The sequence below is a fragment of the Erpetoichthys calabaricus genome, chromosome 1 (assembly GCF_900747795.2).
Source record: "Erpetoichthys calabaricus chromosome 1, fErpCal1.3, whole genome shotgun sequence".
In the NCBI taxonomy this organism is placed as follows: Eukaryota; Metazoa; Chordata; class Cladistia; order Polypteriformes; family Polypteridae; genus Erpetoichthys; species Erpetoichthys calabaricus.
The window spans coordinates 16,718,950-16,742,955 of record NC_041394.2 but is presented as its reverse complement, the minus strand read 5'-3'; the positions used below and the strand labels follow the sequence as shown (position 1 = coordinate 16,742,955).

Sequence of the window (24,006 nt, the reverse complement as noted above, 5' to 3'; positions counted from 1 at the left end):
AGAGGAAACCCACATGCTCTTCAAAGTTGATTCCTCCAAAAATTTAATGATGCCGATCTTTTGTTCAACATCAAAAAGAGGGTTATTTTCTCCATCACTGGAAAGATTTTTTTAATCTGTGGAAGCTTTTTCCTGCCACTGAAAAACATGTACTATTTCACAAAAGTATTGCATTATTTTGTTGCACGAGAATTGTATTATTTTGTAATAATTTGCATTATGTCGCAGTGGTGGCTCTGAGGCTAGAGATCTGCACTGGCAATCGGAAGGTTGCCGGTTCGAATCCCGTCAATGCCATTAGGGACTCTGCTCTGTTGGGCCCTTAAGCAAGGCCCTTAACCTGCAATTGCTGAGCGCTTTGAGTAGTGAGAAAAGCGCTATATAAATGCAAAAAATTAATTAATTAATTAATTTAAAATTAATTAATTAGATAATGCCTGGTGTGGTTGGTATCATCATGCATGCTCTGTAATGGCTATTGAGGGTTACATAAAGGATGTGCACATGCAATCAAATGACAAGAAGTGGACAGAAGTTCTAGGTATGCATTTAATTCTGCCTGTGCCGAGGAGTAAATTTAATCTGCACAGTTCAGAGTCACTGGGAGGCCAGTGATTATCGCAACAGCATTGGGTGTAACATTGGCGTATGCGCATATTATAATCTGTGTGTAGATTCAGAATAATAATGTTTCCACTTCTAATGGAATCATATCAGGTACTTTTAATCTAATTTTGGTTTGCAGTTGCATATTTATTGTATACTGTTCCTTTAGGTATTAACTGGTGACCTGTATAATCAAGGGTTGTCATTTGATATAATCTTTATCTGAGTAAACATGAATAAATATCTCCTGTCTCCATTGGTTATGCTGTGTTGTATTTGTACGGAATGTAAGTTACTGTGAAATCTACCAAACAGGAGAAAACAAATTTCTTATTCAAATGAATACAGTACTTGAGAAAATAAATATGATTCTGAGATATTAGTATGTACGTTGTTGTGAAAAAGCACTTGCTCAGTCTGATGTTATTTTTTTTTTCTTTATTGCAGTTTTTCTCAGGGAATTTGATGACAACATTCAAGTTTTGCACTTTTTAAATGTTGTTTATTTAAGAAAGTTATACAACACCTAATTGCTCCCTAGAACTGATTAGCCACCAGCCCCAACTGGTTCAGCTGTCAACAAACATTTCCTGCCTTTGTTGGTGATCCCTCATAGCTCTCTGGAATAGATTTTAGACCACTTTTTCAGTTCGGTGACATGTCTATGTTTTCATATTTGATGAGCATTTTTCAGGTTATGCTATAACAGGAATATTCAAATCTTAAATTTGGCTAATTTGAGAACTCAGCCATGTAGTTACCAGTACCTGTTGCTTTTATTAGTTCTTGTCAGATACTAGGTTGTATTTATATAAATATAACACAAGTATAATGTGTGTCAATTCCCAAGACTACTTTTGTTTATTGTTGTATTTTGCTGGTGTAAATTGTGTGCTTTTTCAATTGCTTTTTGTTAATATTATTTTGTATTGTTTTATATTAGGAAGTATATTTTAAATATTGTTAATACATAGCTATATTGAGAGTCAATAGTGATAATCAATAGAGAACTAATTGCTACATACGTTTTTACACAGGAATATTTAAACTACCATAGTGCCTATATGTCAGTCTTCTTCTTAGTTTCCATTACAGTTAAGGAAAATTTATTATGCATGATATGGTATAATATAGTATTATATGTTAGCTACAAATAGGCATGTAGACAATAAAAATATGATAAAAAATTATTAGTAAATATACATTTTGCTGAAAAAGTCATGTTAAAGAAAATTTCTTGAAATCAAAACACTAAATATGTTTACTTGCTAAATTTCAGTTAAATTATCCGAATCTTAATATGTATGGAGAGTCCATACAGGGGATCAGAAACTTTATATATCTTCGCTTATTTTTATCTAGTAAACTACTTGTATGTCAGCTTATATTTTTTTATATTAACTCTTCATGTACTATAGAACTCCATATTCTCAATTTAAATTTGCTTAAATCATTTCATTTTTAAACTCCCTTGTTATCCTTTTTTTTGTTTTATAACATAACTTGTGATGCTGCTCACTATAAATAATATAAAGAAAACTGGAGCAGGATAAGAAAGGATCAGTCTGAATAATAATTTTCACTGAAGCCTTTTTTTTAAGAGCCTGTATGGTGTTTGAAGAATTAGATCATTTTTTTCTCAAAAAATGACAACACCTGTTTCAGGTTATTTTTGAATTACTGAAGAAATACCTCTTCACTTATTCCTCAACCTATGTGTGCCTTTCTGTTATTTATTTAGCTGTCAACATTTATTAATAAATGCATTTATGGTCTTGAACTAAACTGAGACAAATGTTTTTATTGACACTTTTCTCTTTGTTTGCAGGAGTTTAAAGATCTGACGCAGCGGGTGGACTGTCTTGATCTTAAAGGTCAGAATCCTGATTTGTTAGTTCTGTGAATATGCCTTTTTAATTTGCAGGTTTCCACAGATTTGTTTGTAGTGTGTCATGTCTTTGCTGCTTTTCTATGTTGTTTATTTCTTTCTTTTACATGTTTCTCCATTTGCTCGACATAGTGGTTCACAGGAATCCAATAATATAAACTGTTCTATTGTTACCCATTTTCACAAAATATAAAAAGAATATTTAATACACACGTATTTTCCCTAATGTTGAATCTTTTTATTCTTTCAGTACTGCTGAGATGATTTCTCCAGAAGCATTCTCTAAACAGAAAAATGCACTCAGTGTAGTATACTCCACATAATGAAATAATCAATGCCCAATTTGGTAGTCTTCAGAAAGTTGGGTAGGTCTTTAATGTTGATCTCTGCTTTAGAGAGAGAGTGTTAAGCCAGCCAACATTCCTAGATGAGACAGAAGAACAGCTGAGGGTTCATGCTCATGCTCATGCATATACCTACAGACATTCTTATCGGGCAAAATTAGGGTTATCAACAATGTATCTTTAGATTATGAGAGTGAAATCAACATTCTAATCAAATAGAAGTCCATATAATGTAAAACAGCAGTGCCTCCCACTATATCAACTGTAAAGAACCAGTACTAAGCTACTCAGGTAGGCAAGTGAGTACATTTATTACATGTAGAAGCCATTTGTTTAGACAGCAGCAACAATTTAATAATAATTGTATTTATATAGCACCTTATTTACATGAAACTGAAGGTACTTTCCACAGATTAATCAAATAACCACAATAAAGATATACCATAGTCATTTGGGCAAAATATTGTCTTTTGGCATTGCATAGAATGCCTAGGAAATGCGTGACATATTAATCATTTCCTACTTTGACATCCAATTTTCAGCATTGTACAGTATATATTGCCTAGGCATTCTATACAATGCCTACATTTCATACATTGCCGATAAGATATATATTGTAAGAAAGGTGCTATATTGCACCCGACCCGGCATAGACTTGACACAGGAGGCACGTATAAAATAAAAAAGACTTTTATTTTTCTTCAGCTGGAGGGCACGTCTTCCTCGTGAACCCCCCTGCCACAACACAGTCCCAAGCAGCTAAACACTGAAGTCAAAACACACCTCTCTCTTTCACCTCCACAGCTTTGTCCTCCTTCCACCCAACTCTGGCCCTTGAGTGGTGGTTGCTGGCTCCTTTTATGGCTCACCCGGAAGTGCGGCAGGTGCTTGATCACCTGATTCCGGTTGCACTCCCGGGTGGAGCTGAAGATTAGTCCAGCCACGCCCCCTGGTGGCTACCCCAGACCCCAACAGGGCTGTGGAGAACTCTTCTCAACCATGAAGCCCTAAGAGAAACTGAGGCACCGCTCCAACCCAGGGGGGTGGTCATCCAGCGTCCAAGGTGGAGGTACTGCACCATCCAGGACTGCTCCCCCTGAATACACATCGAAGGGGCATCCCGGCCGTCCACTACAATATATATATTATATACAGTGCATCCGGAAAGTATTCACAGCGCATCACTTTTTCCACATTTTGTTATGTTACAGCCTTATTCCAAAATGGATTAAATTCATTTTTTTCCTCAGAATTCTACACACAACACCCCATAATGACAACGTGAAAAAAGTTTACTTGAGGTTTTTGCAAATTTATTAAAAATAAAAAAACTGAGAAATGTACATTTACATACGTATTCACAGCCTTTGCTCAATACTTTGTCGATGCACCTTTGGCAGCAATTACAGCCTCAAGTCTTTTTGAATATGATGCCACAAGCTTGGCACACCTATCCTTGGCCAGTTTCGCCCATTCCTCTTTGCAGCACCTCTCAAACTCCATCAGGTTGGATGGGAAGCGTCGGTGCACGGCCATTTTAAGATCTCTCCAGAGATGTTCAATCGGATTCAAGTCTGGGCTCTGGCTGGGCCACTCAAGGACATTCACAGAGTTGTCCTGAAGCCACTCCTTTGATATCTTGGCTGTGTGTTTAGGGTCGTTGTCCTGCTGAAAGATGAACCGTCGCCCCAGTCCACGATGTCTCTGTACATTGCTGCAGTCATCTTTCCCTTTATCCTGACTAGTCTCCCAGTTCCTGCCACTGAAAGACATCCCCACAGCATAATGCTGCCACCACCATGCTTCACTGTAGTGATGGTATTGGCCTGGTGATGAGCGGTGCCCGGTTTCCTCCAAACGTGACGCCTGGCATTCACACCAAAGAGTTCAATCTTTGTCTCATCAGACCAGAGAATTTTCTTTCTCATGGTCTGAGAGTCCTTCTGGTGCCTTTTGGCAAACTGCAGGCGGGCTGCCATGTGCCTTTTACTAAGGAGTGGCTTCTGTCTGGCCACTCTACCATACAGACCTGATTGATGGATTGCTGCAGAGATGGTTGTCCTCCTGGAAGGTTCTGCTCTCTCCACAGAGGACCTCTGGAGCTCTGACAGAGTGACCATCGGGTTCTTGGTCACCTCCCTGACTAAGGCCCTTCTCCCCAATCGCTCAGTTTAGATGGCTGGCCAGCTCTAGGAAGAGTCCTGGTGGTTTCAAACTTCTTCCACTTACAGATGATGGAGGCCACTGTGCTCATTGGGACGTTCAAAGCAGCAGACATTTTTCTGTAACCTTCCCCAGATTTGTGCATCGAGACAATCCTGTCTCGGAGGTCTACAGACAATTCCTTTGACTTCATGCTTGGTTTCTGCTCTGACATGAACTGTCAACTGTGGGACCTTATATGGACGGGTGTGTGCCTTTCCATATCATGTCCAATGAACTGCATTTACCACAGGTGGACTCCAATGAAGCTGCAGAAACATCTCAAGGATGATCAGGGGAAACAGGATGCACCTGAGCTCATTTTTGAGCTTCATGGCAAAGGCTGTGAATACTTATGTACATGTGGTTTCTCAATTTTTATATTTTTAATAAATTTGCCAAAAACCTCAAGTAAACTTTTTTCATGTTGTCATTATGGAGTGTTGTGTGTAGAATTCTGAGGAAAAAAATGAATTTAATTCATTTCGGAATAAGGCTGTAACATAACAAAATGTGGAAAAAGTGATGCACTGTGAATACTTTCCGGATGCGCTGTATGTGAATGGAATTCATGTGGCCCTCAACTTTAAACAGGTTTCTAGTACCTGTGCTAGCCACACGGCCCCATAACGTGATGGACCCTCCACCAACAGTAAGCAGCAAGTTCTTCTCCTGGAATGCTGCGTGTTTTCTTTGCCATGCATAGTACCTCTGGTTGTGACCATATAACTTTACCTTAGTCTCATCTGTCCACAGTATTTGTTTCCTCATGCAAAGCTCTTCTTATGGTGAGTACTCAGAAAAGGCTATTTGGGCATCACCCTTCCACTGAGCTGTTCCCAGTGCAAAGTGTGCTGTTTAGAACGATGTACAATGACACCATCATGTTCTTGTAGCTCTCTGGAAGTGATCTGTGGTTTCTCTGTGATCATTCTAACCAGCCTTTGGCTGTGCCTTTCAAGTATTTTTCTTGGCCTACCACATCATTATTCATAATGATAAATTATCTTAGTTTTTAGGTCAGTAGGGAGTTCTTTAGAGGTTCCCATGTTGCCACTCTCTAAGAGTGAACCAAGGACAAGCACAACTAGCAATAACTTATGTTAAATAACCTTTTTCATGAGTGGTTGCATCTGTCTTTGTAGTTTAAAGTCTGACGAGCTAATCAAAGCAGTGTTGTGCTGCAACCTGTTAGCATTAAATGACTACAGGTCTTCAAATTAATGCAATTAAAAGGGTGCCCAAACTTTTGCATATCCCATTTTTTACATTTTATTTTATTTCATACAACTCAATAATGCTACAATGAGAATTTTGATCTGAATAACATCCTCTTGTCTTGTCATCCATTTCTCTAGTAAAAAAGGAATATGGCTGTGATCATCTTTTATGAAGACAGAACAAATTATGCAACTTCAGAGGGTGCCCAAACTTTTACATATAATATATATAGATATAGATATAAATCCCAAGGAGTGTCCATCTGCCTTCTTGAACCTTTCTGAGTTGGTAAACTGTAAACGAGTATCCCATGGATTTATGGAATGTAGATCTTAACGTACCCGCGTCACATTTCACTGTCTATCACCCATTTAGCCCTACCTGTCTTCAGGGTAACATGCTGGCTACTACAGTACAGTTTGCATCCATGACCACTTGTGTGTTGATATCTCTTACAGTTTATATATGCATGCACATTTATGCTTGGTGGCAATGGTCTTTATTTGCTTGCTGTCAATCACACCAGCAACTCCAAGAAAAGCAGCAATTTGCATTAAAGCAGCTTGTTTTTAACATTACCTCACGCAGGGAAATTGTGGAAAAATGTGTAAGTCTGTTTATTGCCTTACATGTTGTAAACTTTGGTTCAAAATTCGAGAAATGCTTGCACACTATTATTCAAAAATGGGGAAGCACTTTTCCCTCGCTCCCCACAATAGCTCAGTACAAAGACCACCAAATAAACAGTCCCTTCCGGCTTCACTCCTCCATGATCAAGATTCGTCCTTTTTCCTCCCGACTCTAGTTCCTTGAACAGAGTGAGGCAGCTCCTTTTATGTTACACCTAGGAGTATTCCAGGTGGTTCATCAGGATTAACTGGAACTACTCCCAGGTGTGATGGAAACCCCAACTCATATAGTGTCCTGCGGGAATCCGTGGTGCCACAGTTGCCCAGGAGGGTGGCCCTCCAGCATCTCGGGGAAGGTAGTGACTTATGGATGCTCTCTCCCCTGATCCTTCCATCCAGCTGGCGCCTCATCTGGGTAATGGCCTTGGCCGCCCATCACACACCAAATTTGTGTCACTCTTCAGGTTTTTGTTCCATTTAGGAACATTTTCCTGTTTTGAGGCGCTTAATAATTTCGGGTCTTGGCGTGATACAAATTCTTGTTGTGAAAAACACAAAACCACCTGAGAAGGTTGGAATATAATTGGTTTGAGCTTGGGAAAATATACAAAACAGGTAGTGCCCGCTACAATTTTTGGTACAAAGACATATTTTTCCTTGATTTTCCACTCTGCTCTGTATAAAAATTGTTGTAATTTCTACGTGGTGTGACCGAACTACATGCAAATACCCTTAAAGTTTGCAGTGTGCACTTTATTCATGACTAAATTGTTTGATCTGTAATTTTAAACTTGGGAGCAGAGGGGTAAACCAAGGATATGTGTCTTTGTTCCAAACATTATGGAGGGTACTGCAGGCAAATGAAACAAAAAATAGATTGGCAACAGTGATCTCAAAGTAGTAAATCAAAAACCAGTGTGCCTTCCAGCATTAAGGTCCATCAAATGACAAAGACTTTCTGTTGTATTTTTTATATAATACAGTATATACACAAAGAGAAAGACTGGAAAGGGGCATGGTCACAGGAGGGTTAATAGGTCTTCTTCTGAGATGACTTCTTTAATTCTGAGGATGGAAGAATATAGTCCTTCCCCTGTTCACCCTTCAAACCAGTCACACATAAATGTGCACAAATGATACTTTTTATTTATTCTTTGGTAGATTTAGTTGAATGTTTGGATTCATTGAGAAGTTCAAGGTCTCATTTCAGCTCCAGTTCAATGTGTAAGAGTAAAGTAATCTCCAGGTTTATTTAGTTAAAACTAAATTTATATTTCTGTAGCCGAGGATCGGAACAGTGTGGTTTTCGTCCTGGTCGCGGAACAGTGGACCAGCTCTATACCCTTAGCAGGGTCCTGGAGGGTGCATGGGAGTTTGCCCAACCAGTCTACATGTGTTTTGTAGACTTAGAAAAGGCATTCGACCGTGTCCCTCGGGGAATCCTGTGGGGGGTACTCCGAGAGTATGGGGTACCGGCCCCCCTGATAAGGGCTGTTCAGTCCCTGTACGATCGGTGCCAGAGCTTGGTCCGCATTGCCGGCAGTAAGTCGAACCCGTTTCCAGTGAGAGTTGGACTCCGCCAGGGCTGCCCTTTGTCACCGATTCTGTTCATATCTTTTATGGACAGAATTTCTAGGCGCAGCCAGGGTGTTGAGGGGGTCCAGTTTGGTGGGCTCAGGATTGGGTCACTGCTTTTTGCAGATGATGTTGTCCTGTTTGCTTCATCAGGCCGTTATCTTCAGCTCTCTCTGGATCGGTTCGCAGCCGAGTGTGAAGCGGCTGGGATGAGAATCAGCACCTCCAAATCCGAGACCATGGTCCTCAGCCGGAAAAGGGTGGAGTGCCCCAAGTGGAGGAGTTCAAGTATCTCGGGGTCTTGTTCACGAGTGAGGGAAGAATGGAGCGTGAGATCGACAGGCGGATCGGTGCGGCATCCGCAGTAATGCGGGCATTGCATCGGTCTGTCGTGGTGAAAAAGGAGCTGAGCCGCAAGGCGAAGCTCTCAATTTACCAGTCGATCTATGTTCCTACCCTCACCTATGGTCATGAGCTATGGGTAGTGACCGAAAGAACGAGATCGCGAATACAAGCGGCTGAAATGAGTTTCCTCCGCAGGGTGTCTGGGCTTTCCCTTAAAGATAGGGTGAGAAGCTCAGTCATCCGGGAGGGGGTCAGAGTAGAGCCGCTGCTCCTCCGCATCGAGAGGAGTCAGATGAGGTGGCTCGGGCATCTGATCAGGATGCCTCCTGGACGCCTCCCTGGTGAGGTGTTCCGGGCACGTCCAACCGGGAGGAGGCCCCGGGGAAGACCCAGGACACGCTGGAGGGACTATGTCTCTCGACTGGCCTGGGAACGCCTTGGGATTCTCCCGGAAGAGCTAGAAGAAGTGGCCGGGGAGAGGGAAGTCTGGGCATCTCTGCTCAAGCTGCTGCCCCCGCGACCCGACCTCGGATAAGTGGGAGACAATGGATGGATGGATAAATTTATATTTCAATCAGTTATGACCAGTCATCTAGGTCCAGCTATGGATACCGGTGAGTTAAGGTTTGTTTTGCCCAAGAAAAAAATTTAGACGCATTAGTCCAGAGGACATTCTTTTAAATATGGAGGTCTTTGAATGTAGTTCTGAGGTTCTTTTCGTTGTAGAGGATAATTTAGAAAATTCACCATTTTAAATATTCTCAGTTTGTAGACTGTTTCAATTGTACACTAGTGGACTGCAAACATTTTGCTATGTTATTTTAATGTGGTTCACACTGAGGAGCAGTTAAATTCTTCCTGGCCTCTTTACAGTTTGTTATTTTAAGTGTTTAATTTGTTAGGTAGTTATTTTAGCGCTTTCAGGATTTTTATTTTCAGTTTTAGTTGCCAGCCTTGTCACTGCTCCAAAATCTGCTTCATTTTTATATGAGCTTAAATCTGGAGGTAGAACTCTGTTTATAATAAATTGCAGTAGTTTAAGCCATTCCACACTACGCCCATGTCTTGATTCTGGTAATCTAACACATTTAATTTTAATGTAAAGCTCAGTGTCTAGGGTTCTGTGTTAGAAAGAAATAGAAAGTTGAATTCTATTTTAAAGTGTTGTTTCTCTGAGAACCAACACCATACTTGGTCTAGTATGTTTTATTAACAACAGTGTGCTGTTTGCTTCTAGTAGCTGTACTATACTGTTGTAAACTCCTTAATCACAGATGGGCAATCCACAGGATGCTGACTTCTCTGGTGAACATGTTGCTGCCTACTCAAAAAACAGTATGCACACATTAATGGGAACTGCATGTTAAATATTTTAAGGTGATATTCTGGGTAATACAGGCAGTGATCCCACATTTTAATTGTTTTAACTGTATGTTGTTTATAGTTTTTGCTTTGGTGGTGCTTCTCATTTTTATTAAACACTGTCTTTCATTTTACCCCTATTTTCAAGGGTTAGTTGATGGAAGGTGTAGTGTTTCAGATTAAGAAGTGGTTTCCTTTGAAGGGCTGCATTTATTATAAACTTAAGCTTGTCTGTGAAGATCAAGTACTCCTTTATATTGCATCTTCATGCAAGCCTCCTATGAACATACAAATATTTGTATTGCAAACATATAACAACTTGTAAATTATTTTCTTTTGTTGTTTTCATTGTTTTGAACTTCAATCCTAATGACACTTGAGTCTGGAACCTTTCAACTAAATAAAAACACAATTAAAATAATATGTGTTAGAGTTTACTAGTTAAACGATAAGAAATATGTTTGGGCATAGAAATTTGGGGTCATTTATTTTAAAATCACAACATATTTATTTATGTTCAGATTGTTAATTTTATACCTTTATAGTATATGTTGACACAGTGGTTAGCACTGTGGCCTTACAGATCCAGCACTCTACATTCAAATTCCATGCATGATTGTTTGTGTGAAGTTTCCCCATGTCTGTGTAGATTTGCTTTTAGTTACTTGGTTTTCCTTCCACCTCTCCATAGATATGTATAATGGATTAGTTAGTGACTCTTAACTGACCCTGTGGGAGTGTAGGTGTGTACATGACTAGTGATGGACTGGTGCTTGGTCTAATATTGTTAACAGCTTTGCAGTTCTGTCAGAATAGACTGCACCCCCATTACTCTGAAGATTAAGAATGTATAGTGTATTTAAAAATTATTCAGACCTTGTTACTTTATGTACATTTTATTGTGCTGTAGATTTAATTTTAAATGTATTTGCCATTTTTGCCTGTCAGTCTACGCTTTATTACCCATGGTCATCCAAGCAGAAAAGGCACACAAAATAAAACTTGGGGTTACAATCAATGTGTGCCACTTAGGTTTGCTGGAGCTCCATCCGGCGGTTCACCCAGATCACTAGGTGACACTTTCTTCTGTTGAGGTTGAGCTTTATGGTGCTCTCACCGAAAGTAGCAGAGTCACTTCCTCTCAGAGGTGTCTTATTGGCACCATAGGGAAAGAAGGAGATGACAGTGTTAGAGAGAGTGCCCTCTCTCATCCTGGGGTGGTATTACATTCCTGGATGAGACCGGAAGGTGATCCTCTGACGTGCATGCATGACAACCCTTAATGGCAAAGTGAAAACCTGTTTTTAGAAAGGTTGGCAAATTTATTGCAAATTAAAAAACTGAAAGGGAAGGGCACTGAATGCTTTCTGAATCTACTGTATATGTGTATAATACATTTTAATTAATTTTTTTTTAACATTGATAAATACATTTTACATATTTAAGTACTTGTATTAGAGTTAACTAAATTACATGGAGTGAAAGTTATTTTATTTAGATAAACTGTTTATATAAATCGTTGTTGTAGGTTGAAATTGTATTTTCATTATTATACAGGACTGTCAGAAAATATTATAAAGCGTGTTGTTATAGGGAGGAGGTTTATTGTTTGTTTCTATCTCACATATAATTTTTTTTATTTCTACTTTTATAAAGCCAGATATTCTGCTAAATTGGGAAAATAAAGACCACTTTCTTTATTGAAAACATTGCTTTAGTTTTCACCATGGACCATGCAGAATTTATATACTGTACTTCTTAATGACCAGAAGACATTTCATTAAGGAGTTCATTAACTCGTTATTTTGAGATGGTGACATGAAACTACTATAACTGAAACTTTGCTACAGTTTAGCATACAGAGTCCAGGATGTAATTTCCAAATATAGAAAAGTGTCAAAAAATGATTTATTTTTATCTGATCTTACAGTGGGTTGAAATATATTGAAATACAAGCATTTTTTATAAAGGAATTTAAATAATAATAATACAACATATTCATGAAAACAAATTTTATCACAGTATGACATATTCACAAAAGTACATTTTATGCTGTAAAACATTCTCAGAGCAAGCCATCACATTCTTTCAAAAAAGATGGTATGCAAACCTATGAGTGACAGCAACAAATGTAGTAGTTTTGAGAATCAGTGCATGAAATAATTTAGAAACTATATTATATGCTATTGCACTAGTGAATATACTAATATACTGCACTGTGCATGAGTAGATAACATTAGAATTTGTAGCACTGATAGCGTGGATGTTTTGTGCCTTGGTGGAAGTCCTGAAGTCATTCAGAGCTGTACATCCATCATTTATTAAAAAACTTAAGATATTATCTGCTTTTTATATATTTATTTATTTATTTCTGGTAACATCATTTCCTTTAAACTAAGATATCTTTTTTCCTGTTTAGGAGAAAAACTTGACTACAAAGCATGTGAAGCACTTGAGGAGATTTTCAAACGGGTACAATTCAAAGTGGTCGATTTGGAGCAAACCAGTTTAGATGAAGATGTAAGTTGTTTGTTTCTATAATGAAAATTTCATTTAAAATAGATCAGAAGTGACGCTAAAAACAATTTTGGTTTGAAAAATTTTTTAATCAGTTAACAATACACTGGTCTCTCTGACCTCAGCTTTGTTTGTCTGCTTGAGGTTAGGCTGCTGTGCTCCACACATGTCTGGTAGATGACAGGTGATTACAAGTCACCATTAATGCTAGAATATCAAAGTTAATCGTTTTGGAATTTATGTGCAATGCACTGTTTCAGTATTGTTGGTCTTTAAATATGTAAAGTAATAATTACTGGAAATGGCTTTTAGTTTTACATTAACTTTTTTCCGTAAGTACACTATGCTTTTTCGTAAGATCATTTTCTACCTGAAGCTAAATTAAGCTGTATTGAACAATAACTAATCAGAGAAAACATTCCCATTGGGGATATAGGGAGCAAGTGGTTAAACTAATAGAAAGCAGACCTTTGACATCAGATAAAAAAGAGACTAGAGGAAAGAGGGGGACAATAGAGAGAGAATGAGACACAAGAAGATCAGAGGCTAATTATCAGTGATCTTACTTTGAAAGAAGTTGACAAAGTTAAACTACAGCAAATCTGTGAAAACCTGTAGCCATTTTTGTCCTTTAGAAACAGAACTGAACACCTTGGCTTAATGGTACTCTTTTTGTGGCAATTAGTCCAAAGGATAAAAATGAGTTGCGTCAACTAAGCTAATCTTGAATTTCTCAATTTGCTTCCCCTCTGCTTAAGAAAACTAATCATTTTATAGATGATACTGTCTTTCTGGCCCAGCATATATCTTTTACACGCAGGGAAGAATCTTATTTATTAGCATTGTATGCATTTAATATAGTTCCTCTAAAGTTCATTGAGCTGGTTATGAAATTTAAACTCCAGTGTTTTTCAAGTCAGAATCATTTTGTGGAAGTGATGATAGACATTAAATTTCCATGATGAACTAAATTCTTAAGTCAAGCATATTTTTAATAAAATCAAAAAGTGATCTGATCTGCTGCCTATGCCAGCAATATATGGCACTAGGTAGTCACCACGCCATTGATGAGTTCATGTCTGCTTACACAGTCACTCACACTGGGCCAATTCAGAAAGATCAGTTAACCTAATAACCCAAAACACATGACTTTGAGGACATAGAACGAAACCCCATGCAAATACAAGGCTAACATACGGATTTTACACAGACTATGGCTGGATGTAGGATTTAAAAGGATACCAGTTATGTGAGGTAGGTTATAAATTAAAAAAAAAAAAAAAATACCCATAGGGAATAGCGAGGAGTTTGCATCAAATGACTGGAGGTTTGAAACCAATTCATGCGATAAGTGCATGTAGAGTGGTAACCATAAATAATATGGATAGTTTTTAATATATGTACAATATATAATACAGTAAGTTTTGTTCATTCCAGAACATTCAACCATTTTGAATTTTGGAAGTAAAGGGTAATCTTATGTGATGGCTTATGTCCATTAGATTTTATAATTAACGTTTTGCCATTGTGACTTTATGGATATAATGCAAGTATTTAGATAGATCATTGTCAATGCATGATAATACATATGTTAATTTTTTAATTATAGACAATAGCTCTTTTTTGCTTCATTTTTATCAAACAGCAAACAGAAAAACAAAGGTGTTATATTTACATATATGGTTATTAATTTTGATTAACGTCCTGTTATTTATGCTTTCCTAAAGGGAGCATCTGCCTTGTTTGATATGATTGAATATTATGAATCAGCAACACACTTAAACATCTCTTTCAACAAACACATTGGGACTCGAGGCTGGCAAGCTGCTGCTCATATGATGAGAAAGGTGATTATCAAATCTTTGTTTACTTGAATTTAAAAATGCAGTTTATGCCAGGCAGTTATGCATACATGTTTTAAAGGAAATTATTAAGACATAAATGAATGTCTTTGTAAACTGTATAATTAGAATCATGTACAGTATACAGTTTATAATATTTTTAATTTACACCCACACATTAATTGTTACATATGGTGTGTAAAGCTTGAACTTAATAAAAGAGATGCTGAATTTTCTCACTCTTAAATTCTTAGTGTAGGTCGCTGTGGTCTCAACTGGTTGAGAAGGAGCCAGTTCTGAAATATTATGAGAATTCTTTTGTCAGGAGTTAACAGATTTTTCATATAGTATTAATATAATAAAACAAATTTTTCTGCATACACTGTCTACCAAATTATTTACAATGGCTTTTACTCCATCTGTGCAACACTATCAACGTCTGCCTCTTATATAGTCATGTGTTTTGCCTGCAGAAATACTGCCTGCGTGGGAAAACTGTATTTTTTTCTCTAGATTGGTGATAAAAAGAAGGTGTAACCAGATGGCATATTTTATTTTATTTTTTCTATTTATTCTTTTTCTAGACAAATTGCCTTCAGTATCTGGATGCTAGAAACACACCACTTTTGGACCATTCTGCTCCATTTGTTGCCAGAGCTTTACGTATCAGCAGTAGTCTGGGGGGTCCTGCATTTGGAGAATGCCTCTTTGTCAGGGCGCCCTCTATTGTTATTAGGTGAGAAGTTATTGAAATGAAGAAGAGATTTTTGTTGATGTATATCTTTGCACACACTCGCACATCAAATATAATTACCACATTTTTATGAGTAATTAATGCTGCAATTACAAAAGGTTTGCAAACATTTTCTTAAAATTGTATTTATCTCCTCGTTCTCTCATCCATTCATACAAATAATTCATCAAAATGAATACATTGAAGTATATATTTATTATGAGTACTTAGAAGTAAAAGTGATGTTATGTGTTTGTTCATCAATGGTTGCATCAATATCGTAATCTAAAAGGACAGCAAATATTATAATTTCTGCTCATAAATTTTCAGTTTTCTCTATAAAATATGTGATACCTTTGGCAGAATCCATTTCTTTGTCAGTAGTAAGCATTTTTCTAATTAATGCTTGTGCTGTTTCATTAACCTCTCTATCTTCTGCTTTGACGTATTGAATTAGGCATGAGCAATATACAGAAGCTGATTCCCCAATCAAAACACAGTATGTGCTACAGCTCACTCTCCCAACTTTCATGAGTGATAGTGACAGCTTTAATTCAATGTGTATTTGATAATGCGTTTGGAGGAATATTACGGACACAATTAAATAAACAAGCAACAAAAAACAAATTTTATGACACATTTATTTATTTATGCTCACATTTCATGACACATTTATTTATGCTCCCATTTCACAGAACTTTTATTTATTTTTGCATTTATTTAGTTATTTATTTAGTTAGTTAGTTGGTTAGTTTTGTCCGAAATATTCCTCCAAAGACACAGATCCAAAAAAGTGCTGATATTAAACTGGGGCAAATGGAAAAAGAAAATAATACTTAATAGTACAGTGGCTTTGGCATTGCTGCTGTTTTAACAACAAATCAAACTTCATCTGCATACGCCAGCTTGTTCAGATCCAGACTATCAAGACAGGTACTGTATGTATAGTATATTTCAAACAGTGATAAGCTGCAGTCTCATTTTGAAATAGTTATTTTTTTTCCTTCAGCATAAGGCAACATAAAGCCAAGTGTTACAGTGACACATGATTTTTTTGTATACAACATAAACAAAACAGGCCAAACTAGTCAATTGAATAGATAACAAACAGCAAGCTATAAGAAATGTAACTCTTTGCTAATAATTTACTTTTTTCTTATTCTATAGCCTTGATTTTAGGTTTGTGTGCATTATATTTAGATTTGCAATCCATGGCTGATCATTTAAGTTTAATACTATCCTGATTTACCTTTTGGGATATACAGTGCATCCGGAAAATATTCACAGCGCATCACTTTTTCCACATTTTGTTATGTTACAGCCTTATTCCAAAATGGATTAAATTTATTTTTTTCCTCAGAATTCTACACACAACACTCCATAATGACAACGTGAAAAAAGGTTACTTGAGCTTTTTGCAAATTTATTAAAAATAAAAAAACTGAGAAAGCACATGTACATAAGTATTCACAGCCTTTGCTGTGAAGCTCAAAATTGAGCTCAGGTGCATCCTGTTTCCCCTGATCATCCTTGAGATGTTTCTGCAGCTTAATTGGAGTCCACCTGTGGTAAATTCAATTGACTGGACATGATTTGGAAAGGCACACACCTATCTATAGAAGGTCCCACAGTTGACAGTTCATGTCAGAGCACAAACCAAGCATGAATTCAAAGGAATTGTCAGTAGACCTCCGAGACAGGATTGTCTCGAGGCACAAATCTGGGGAAGGTTACAGAAAAATTTCTGCTGCTTTGAAGGTCCCAGTGAGCACAGTGGCCTCCATCATCCGTAAGGGGAAGAAGTTCAAAACCACCAGGACTCTTCCTAGAGCTGGCCGGCAATCGAAACTGAGCTATTGGGGGAGAAGGGCCTTAGTCAGGGAGGTGACCAAGAACCCAATGGTCACTCTGTCAGAGCTCCAGAGGTCCTCTGTGGAGAGAGGAGAACCTTCCAGAAGAACAACCATCTCGGCAGCAATCCACCAATCAGGCCTGTATGGTACAGTGGCCAGACGGAAGCCACTCCTTAGTAAAAGGCACATGGCAGCCCACCTGGAGTTTGCCAAAAGGCACCTGAAGGACTCTCAGACCATGAGAAAGAAAATTCTCTGGTCTGATGAGACAAAGATTGAACTCTTTGGTGTGAATGCCAGGCGTCACGTTTGGAGGAATCCAGGCACCGCTCATCACCACACCAATACCATCCCTACAGTGAAGCATGGTGGTGGCAGCATCATGCTGTGAGGATGTTTTTCAGCGGCAGGAACTGGGAGACTAGTCAGGATAAAGGGAAAGATGACTGCAGCAATGTACAGAGACATCCTGGATGAAAACCTGCTCCAGAGCGCTCTTGACCTCAGACTGGGGCGACGGTCCATCTTTCAGCAGGACAACGACCCTAAGTACACAGCCAAGATATCAAAGGAGTGGCTTCAGGACAACTCTGTGAATGTCCTTGAGTGGCCCAGCCAGAGCCCATACTTGAATCTGATTGAACATCTCTGGAGAGATCTTAAAATGGCTGTGCACCGACGCTTCCCATCCAACCTGATGGAGCTTGAGAGGTGCTGCAAAGAGGAATGGGTGAAACTTGCCAAGCATAGGTGTGCCAAGCTTGTGGTATCATATTCAAAAAGACTTGAGGCTGGAATTGCTGCCAAAGGTGCTTTGACAAAGTATTGAGCAAAGGCTGTGAATACTTATGTACATGTGATTTCTCAGTTTTTTTATTTTTAATAAATTTGCAAAAACCTCAAGTAAACTCTTTTCATGTTGTCATTATGGGGTGTTGTGTGTAGAATTCTGAGGAAAAAAATTAATTTAATCCATTTTGGAATAAGGCTGTAACATAACAAAATGTAGAAAAAGTGATGCGCTGTGAATACTTTCCGGATGCACTGTAAATAGGGTGGCACAGTGGTAGCGCTGCTGCCTCATAACAAGGAGGCTGGAGTTTATACCCTGAGTCCTCCCTGCATGGAGTTTGTATGTTCTCCCTGTATCCACATAGGTTTTCTATGGGTGCTCCAGTTTCCTCCCACAATCTGAAGACATGCAAGTTATTTTTAGAGACCAAAAAAGAAAGGGTTGAAAAATTCAAAACAAAGTTCAGGTCAAAGAAGATATAATGCATACTTAATCACTTACTTTATTGTAATTTATTGATCCTAATATGAGATTGCAGTTGCAGCAGGTGTTCCAAGAAACTACACCATACTCGTTCAAGATGAAGCAATAAGGTAAATATGTCCAAAATATATTACATATTAAGACATTTAACACTAGAATTACCAGAGCCTACGAAAAAACTCGTATATCCGGCCCACCTTAAATCGCTTCTTAAATCCGTTAACACCTCTCCGCCAGCATCCTTTGTCCTCTAAATGTGCTGATAAAAGACAAGCTGCCAGCAGCCGGCTATTCCATCCCCCCACCGACTTAGAACGTGAGCGAAGTTTTCCCAGCTCACGCCTTGATTGATTATGTGGGAGTGAAGTGGAGTTTTACAGTGGAAATAAGAGGTCATTATTCTAAAGTAATCTGTGTAAACACATTGTTAAAACAGAAACTTTTTCATATTTTAGTAATAAATGTTACAAAATGTAGTAGGCATAAACTATAGAATATATAAAGCCCGAGTTCCAAAGATCAAATAAACACTTTCACAAAAGCTTCAAGAATGAGTCAACAGCTTCAGTGGCGTAGCACGTTAAGATTTGCCTCTTAGCGCAGAGCAGCTTTTCCTTGCCTCACAGACCTGAGTTCGATTCCCCGCTGGGGATGAAGTGTTGCTTTTTTTTTTTTTTCTTTTCTTTTAAACCTCAAACGGACATAAAATTTATACATTGGTATGCACTGTCAGTTACTGAGATCGTTATATTTTCATGTGGGAGGCTCCTTTTCAAATATTTTTTTAACAATTGAGACTGCAATTAACAGGAACAACTGTCCTTATAACTTATTTTTAAGATCCATAACACACAGACAGACAGAGCACTGCGTAACAGAGAGACAGACAGGCAGAGAAGTCACTAGATATAGAAATAAACAGGGAAGCCACGTGTACTGAAAAAAAAAAAAGAACAACATGTGCGTTGTCCCTGCTGCACTGAATAAGCTCAGGCGCTCTAACATCACCCCTCCCCCGATCTTACTTAGAGAGTCAGGGACAACGCACATGTTGTTCTTTTTTTCTTTCAGTACACGTGGCTTCCCTGTTTATTTCTATATCTAGTGACTTCTCTGCCTGTCTGTCTCTCTGTTACGCAGTGCTCTGTCTGTCTGTGTGTTATGGATCTTAAAAATAAGTTATAAGGACAGTTGTTCCTGTTAATTGCAGTCTCAATTGTTAAAAAAATATTTGAAAAGGAGCCTCCCACATGAAAATATAACGATCTCAGTAACTGACAGTGCATACCAATGTATAAATTTTATGTCCGTTTGAGGTTTAAAAGAAAAGAAAAAAAATAAAGCAACACTTCATCCCCAGCGGGGAATCGAACTCAGGTCTGTGAGGCAAGGAAAAGCTGCTCTGCGCTAAGAGGCAAATCTTAACGTGCTACGCCACTGAAGCTGTTGACTCATTCTTGAAGCTTTTGTGAAAGTGTTTATTTGATCTTTGGAACTCGGGCTTTACACATTCTATAGTTTATGCCTACTACATTTTGTAACATTTATTACTAAAATATGACAAAGTTTCTGTTTTAACAATGTGTTTACACAGATTACTTTAGAATAATGATCTCTTTTTTCCACTGTAAAACTCCACTTCACTCCCACATAATCAATCAAGGCGTGAGCTGGGAAAACTTCGCTCACGTTCTAAGTCGGTGGGGGGATGGAATAGCCGGCTGCTGGCAACTTGTCTTTTATCAGCACATTTAGAGGACAAAGGATGCTGGCGGAGAGGTGTGAACGGATTTAAGAAGCGATTTAAGGTGGGCCGGATATACGAGTTTTTTCGTAGGCTCTGGTAATTCTAGTGTTAAAGAGCATAATCTAGCTAGAAGATATGCTGTAAAGTCAACAAAACCACAGTTTACAATTTGATTGTTAATTAAAGAACAATCAAAGATTTAGAGTCTCTTTTAATCATTACTTTAAATGTTGAATTTTTACATTCTGATTCTTAGTCATCATGGTGAAGGCCTCAAAATCAGCAAACAACTTAAAATCAGGCAGTTTTATGTAAAAGAAATTGACAATCTGACCCATCTGTAGAAAACGGATGTACTTTTACTTAGAAACTGTTGCCATTTCACAGAAAAAGTCATTGATAAAGGGTGTGTTGCAAGTAGGTTTACAGGATACCCTTTAGCTAAACTGTTATTTAACTGTTTTAATTTGTAAAAATTATAGACTTATTTATCTTACTGCTTCATCTTGAATGAGCACTATGTGGTAGGTTCTAGAGAAGGGCACATATAATTTATACAGTCAAAAATCCCAAGTAAAAAAATGATAGATAGATAGATAGATAGATAGATAGATAGATAGATAGATAGATACTTTATTAATCCCAATGGGAAATTCACAGTGATGGCTAATTTACAGAAATTCACAAATATTCAGCTATTTGATACTACACTTGTGAAGTTCATAGCAGAAATGAGTTAAAGCCATGTGTAGAAAGAAAAGAAATTCACTCTAGTCATTTAACCTTTAAAAAGGCAGCCCAGCCCCTAAGCTGGGTCATTTCTGTCTCAGCAAACCCAAGAGCATCTCATCAACACCAGCACCAACAATGTATTTCTTGTATAGTCCAAAATCACACAAGAAATGCCTAAGTAGGTGTTAACAGGTACCATTTTTAAGATTTTCCCATCCTTGACTCCCTTAGAAGACAAGAAAAAAACAAACATTTTAGAGACAGACCCCCTTCAGGTAGGTTGGGTGAGCAATGGGTGTTGAAAATGGGATAACTAGAACACACACAGCAGAATACAAGTAATCCTCTACACAGAGCTAGTTGACCAACATGCTGAAAAATTGTTAACCACATACTCAAGCTTCAGACTTCAAAAGTTCCAATCTTAAGTAGTCTGACAAAATATAAGGTGATGGCCTTTCCATAAATATATTTTACAAATGATTAATTTAATATTAGCCAAAAATATGTTAAAGATTAAGTTACCTTATGATTTTGGAACCTGTGGAAAACACTATAGACAGTGAACTACTGAATATAATAGATGAAAAGTGTTTTGAACTAGAGAAGCACAAAATGAAAACTTAAAACTGTATTTCCATTGAATTTGGGATTGATGCAAAAGTTTCTTTTGTGCTGCATATTTTCTTCTTTTTTTCGTGAATCACCATACAGACGTTGAAATGTAATGCTTGCAATAACAAGGCTAATTCAAGGCAATTGAAAAAAATATATGAGATAAATTACTAATTAAGTTCTCTGATTACAGGTAAAAAGAGGAAATGTCCATAGCTTGCTAGGCTATATTTCCCATATCTGCATTGTTGAAGAACAACTTGCATTTGTATATAGTTTATTGGGTGCATTTATGTGCGCTTTAATAACCCAGTTATTCACAAAAACTCTCAAAAATGCCCTACATTGCCCTTATTCTGGTTAGGGAAACCAGGATTTTTGTCTCTGGGAAAACAGCTCAACACTCTTGAGATTTTTCTGTGAGTAACCCAGTGATGTGGCTATGTAAACAAGGGTGCAATTAAGGATTTCATTGTCTTCACATGTATGTTGAACTCTTACTAGTCTGTGTTTGTCTTTGCTTCCCACATGCATCCCAGCCATGGGCAGAAAATGTGGAAGCATCCACAGAGATAAATTTCCTGAGGCAAATGCTTAGACGATTGCTTTTACAGCAGCCATTAATGATGTTTAATCCTTTTTTTTTTACTGCATTTATTGGACATGGGAGCATTTAACTAGGCTACTTAAATTATACTGGTTTTGTGTATTTTTGTAAATGCGCTCAATGACCCTGCCCACTTGCTATTCCAAGTTCAAAAAGCAATAGTGTTCTTCTTTTTTAAACTGCTGTGGAGTTTAAAAGACTATCTGAATTTCTGACAATTACTCAGCCACAAGCTGCAGCTATTAACTACAAGATAGGCAGTTTAGACCGGATCTTTCAGACGTAATGAAGTTATGCCAAAGGAAGCTGCTTATGTAAAATATATAAATAAACATGCTATGTGTGGGTTTAAAAATGGAGAGCATCACAGTTTAATAATTAAGCAAAACCTAAGAAGCTGTCATGATGTTGCATAACATGACATTTTCAGCTCTGAAGCTTACCCTTGGATACAAAACCAATCCATCACAATTCAAGCTTTTGCATATATTTGTACACACACTAAAGATGAAATCTATCTTATATGGATATCCACATTTTAAAGTAGTCAAAAATCCCAATCCCTGTTAACTACTTGTTGAATCATCTTTATATTTTTTCCCATTTGAAAATCAGTTGAAAAAAGTTGAACATTATGAAGTTACACAACCATTTTAAATTTTGAAATCTCTGTTCCTGTAGCCAATCAGTATCCTGTGTATAATCCTATACTTAATTTTCACTCATAGTGTATGTTTCAGAGCCATCATGCATCGATAATAGATGCTTTATATACAGTCATGTGAAAAAGTACTGTAAGTATGCCCTACAAAATGTTTTTTTCTTTTTTTAACATGTATGTACATATCAAGATTTGATCTTAATGTAAACAATATATGTAGGTAAAGGTGATGTTCATAGTTTTTTTTTCTCCCAATTACATTTGACAAAGATTGGCTCCTGAAGTTGGCATTTTCTATCATTGTCTACCAGCCTCTAACATCAACTGGGGTGCAGTACTTCCCACTTTTCCATGCAGAATTCTTTTTGCTGTGCAATGTCTGAGTGATATTTTACGTGCACGGCCCATTTTAAACACCCGCCACATCATCTTGATGGGATTCTTTTTTTTTTCTTTCCTTTTTCAGCCATTCCTTAGTGATTTTACTGTTATGTTTAGGGTCAGGTGCAAGCTATTATTTCTTGTAAGCACTTTTGAACTTCTGCACAGCTGTTATCCTATTGCTAACTCCCTTTCCCTTACAGCAGTTGGAAGTACCATACAGCTGTGCTCCCAAAACTTCACACAGGGGAGCCCACCACCCCATCCCCAGGTTGACATTCATGTATAGGTGCATCGTAGCAATCGATCAATACTTAATGGGGTCCAATGTGTGTAGTGTTGTTTACCGCTACTTATAAGTCTAAGTGGGATTGAAGATATTGGTCATAAACGTAAAGTTCAAACTCATCTGTTATTCAGAATTGGAGGGAACATTGGTTGTAAGGTCTACTTTCTGTTGAGTTTCAATCTCCTGATCGATGGTCTTATGTTATCCTCAAGCACCTTCTGGTACAATAAATAATTCATAGTGTATTCTGTGATGTTGAGCTGAGGCAGAAAAGCTGTTCCAAAACAGAACATTTCCACTACTATACTTTACAGTTTGTATCCGGTTCTTATGGACAAACAACTCTATCTTGGGTCTATCTAGCTTTAGTCTTGCTCTGATGTTCTTTCTGGTTTCCTCCTAGCACACCTCCCACATAGACCTAATTTGTGCAGCCTGTTTCTAATGGTAGACTCATGCACTCTGACATCAACAGCTGGGGCTTCTTGGCCTGGACAAGATGGCATTTTTTTAATCTTCTCCACTTGTAGATGATCTTCTAGACAGTGAAATGGTTTCAGATTGTTTGGAGATCTTTTTAAA

The 24,006-nt window shown here is 37.7% G+C and overlaps 1 protein-coding gene across 1 annotated transcript in view; it reads left to right on the top strand.

Moving 5' to 3' along the window:
• ppp1r37 (protein phosphatase 1, regulatory subunit 37) overlaps nucleotides 1-24,006 on the top strand; it is a 183,841-nt gene that overhangs the window by 122,131 nt on the left and 37,704 nt on the right. The window contains 5 exon segments of the mRNA XM_028793010.2: nucleotides 2,435-2,480; nucleotides 12,592-12,692; nucleotides 14,417-14,536; nucleotides 15,115-15,210; nucleotides 15,212-15,266. Of these exon segments, the coding sequence (XP_028648843.2) occupies nucleotides 2,435-2,480; nucleotides 12,592-12,692; nucleotides 14,417-14,536; nucleotides 15,115-15,210; nucleotides 15,212-15,266 (418 nt within the window).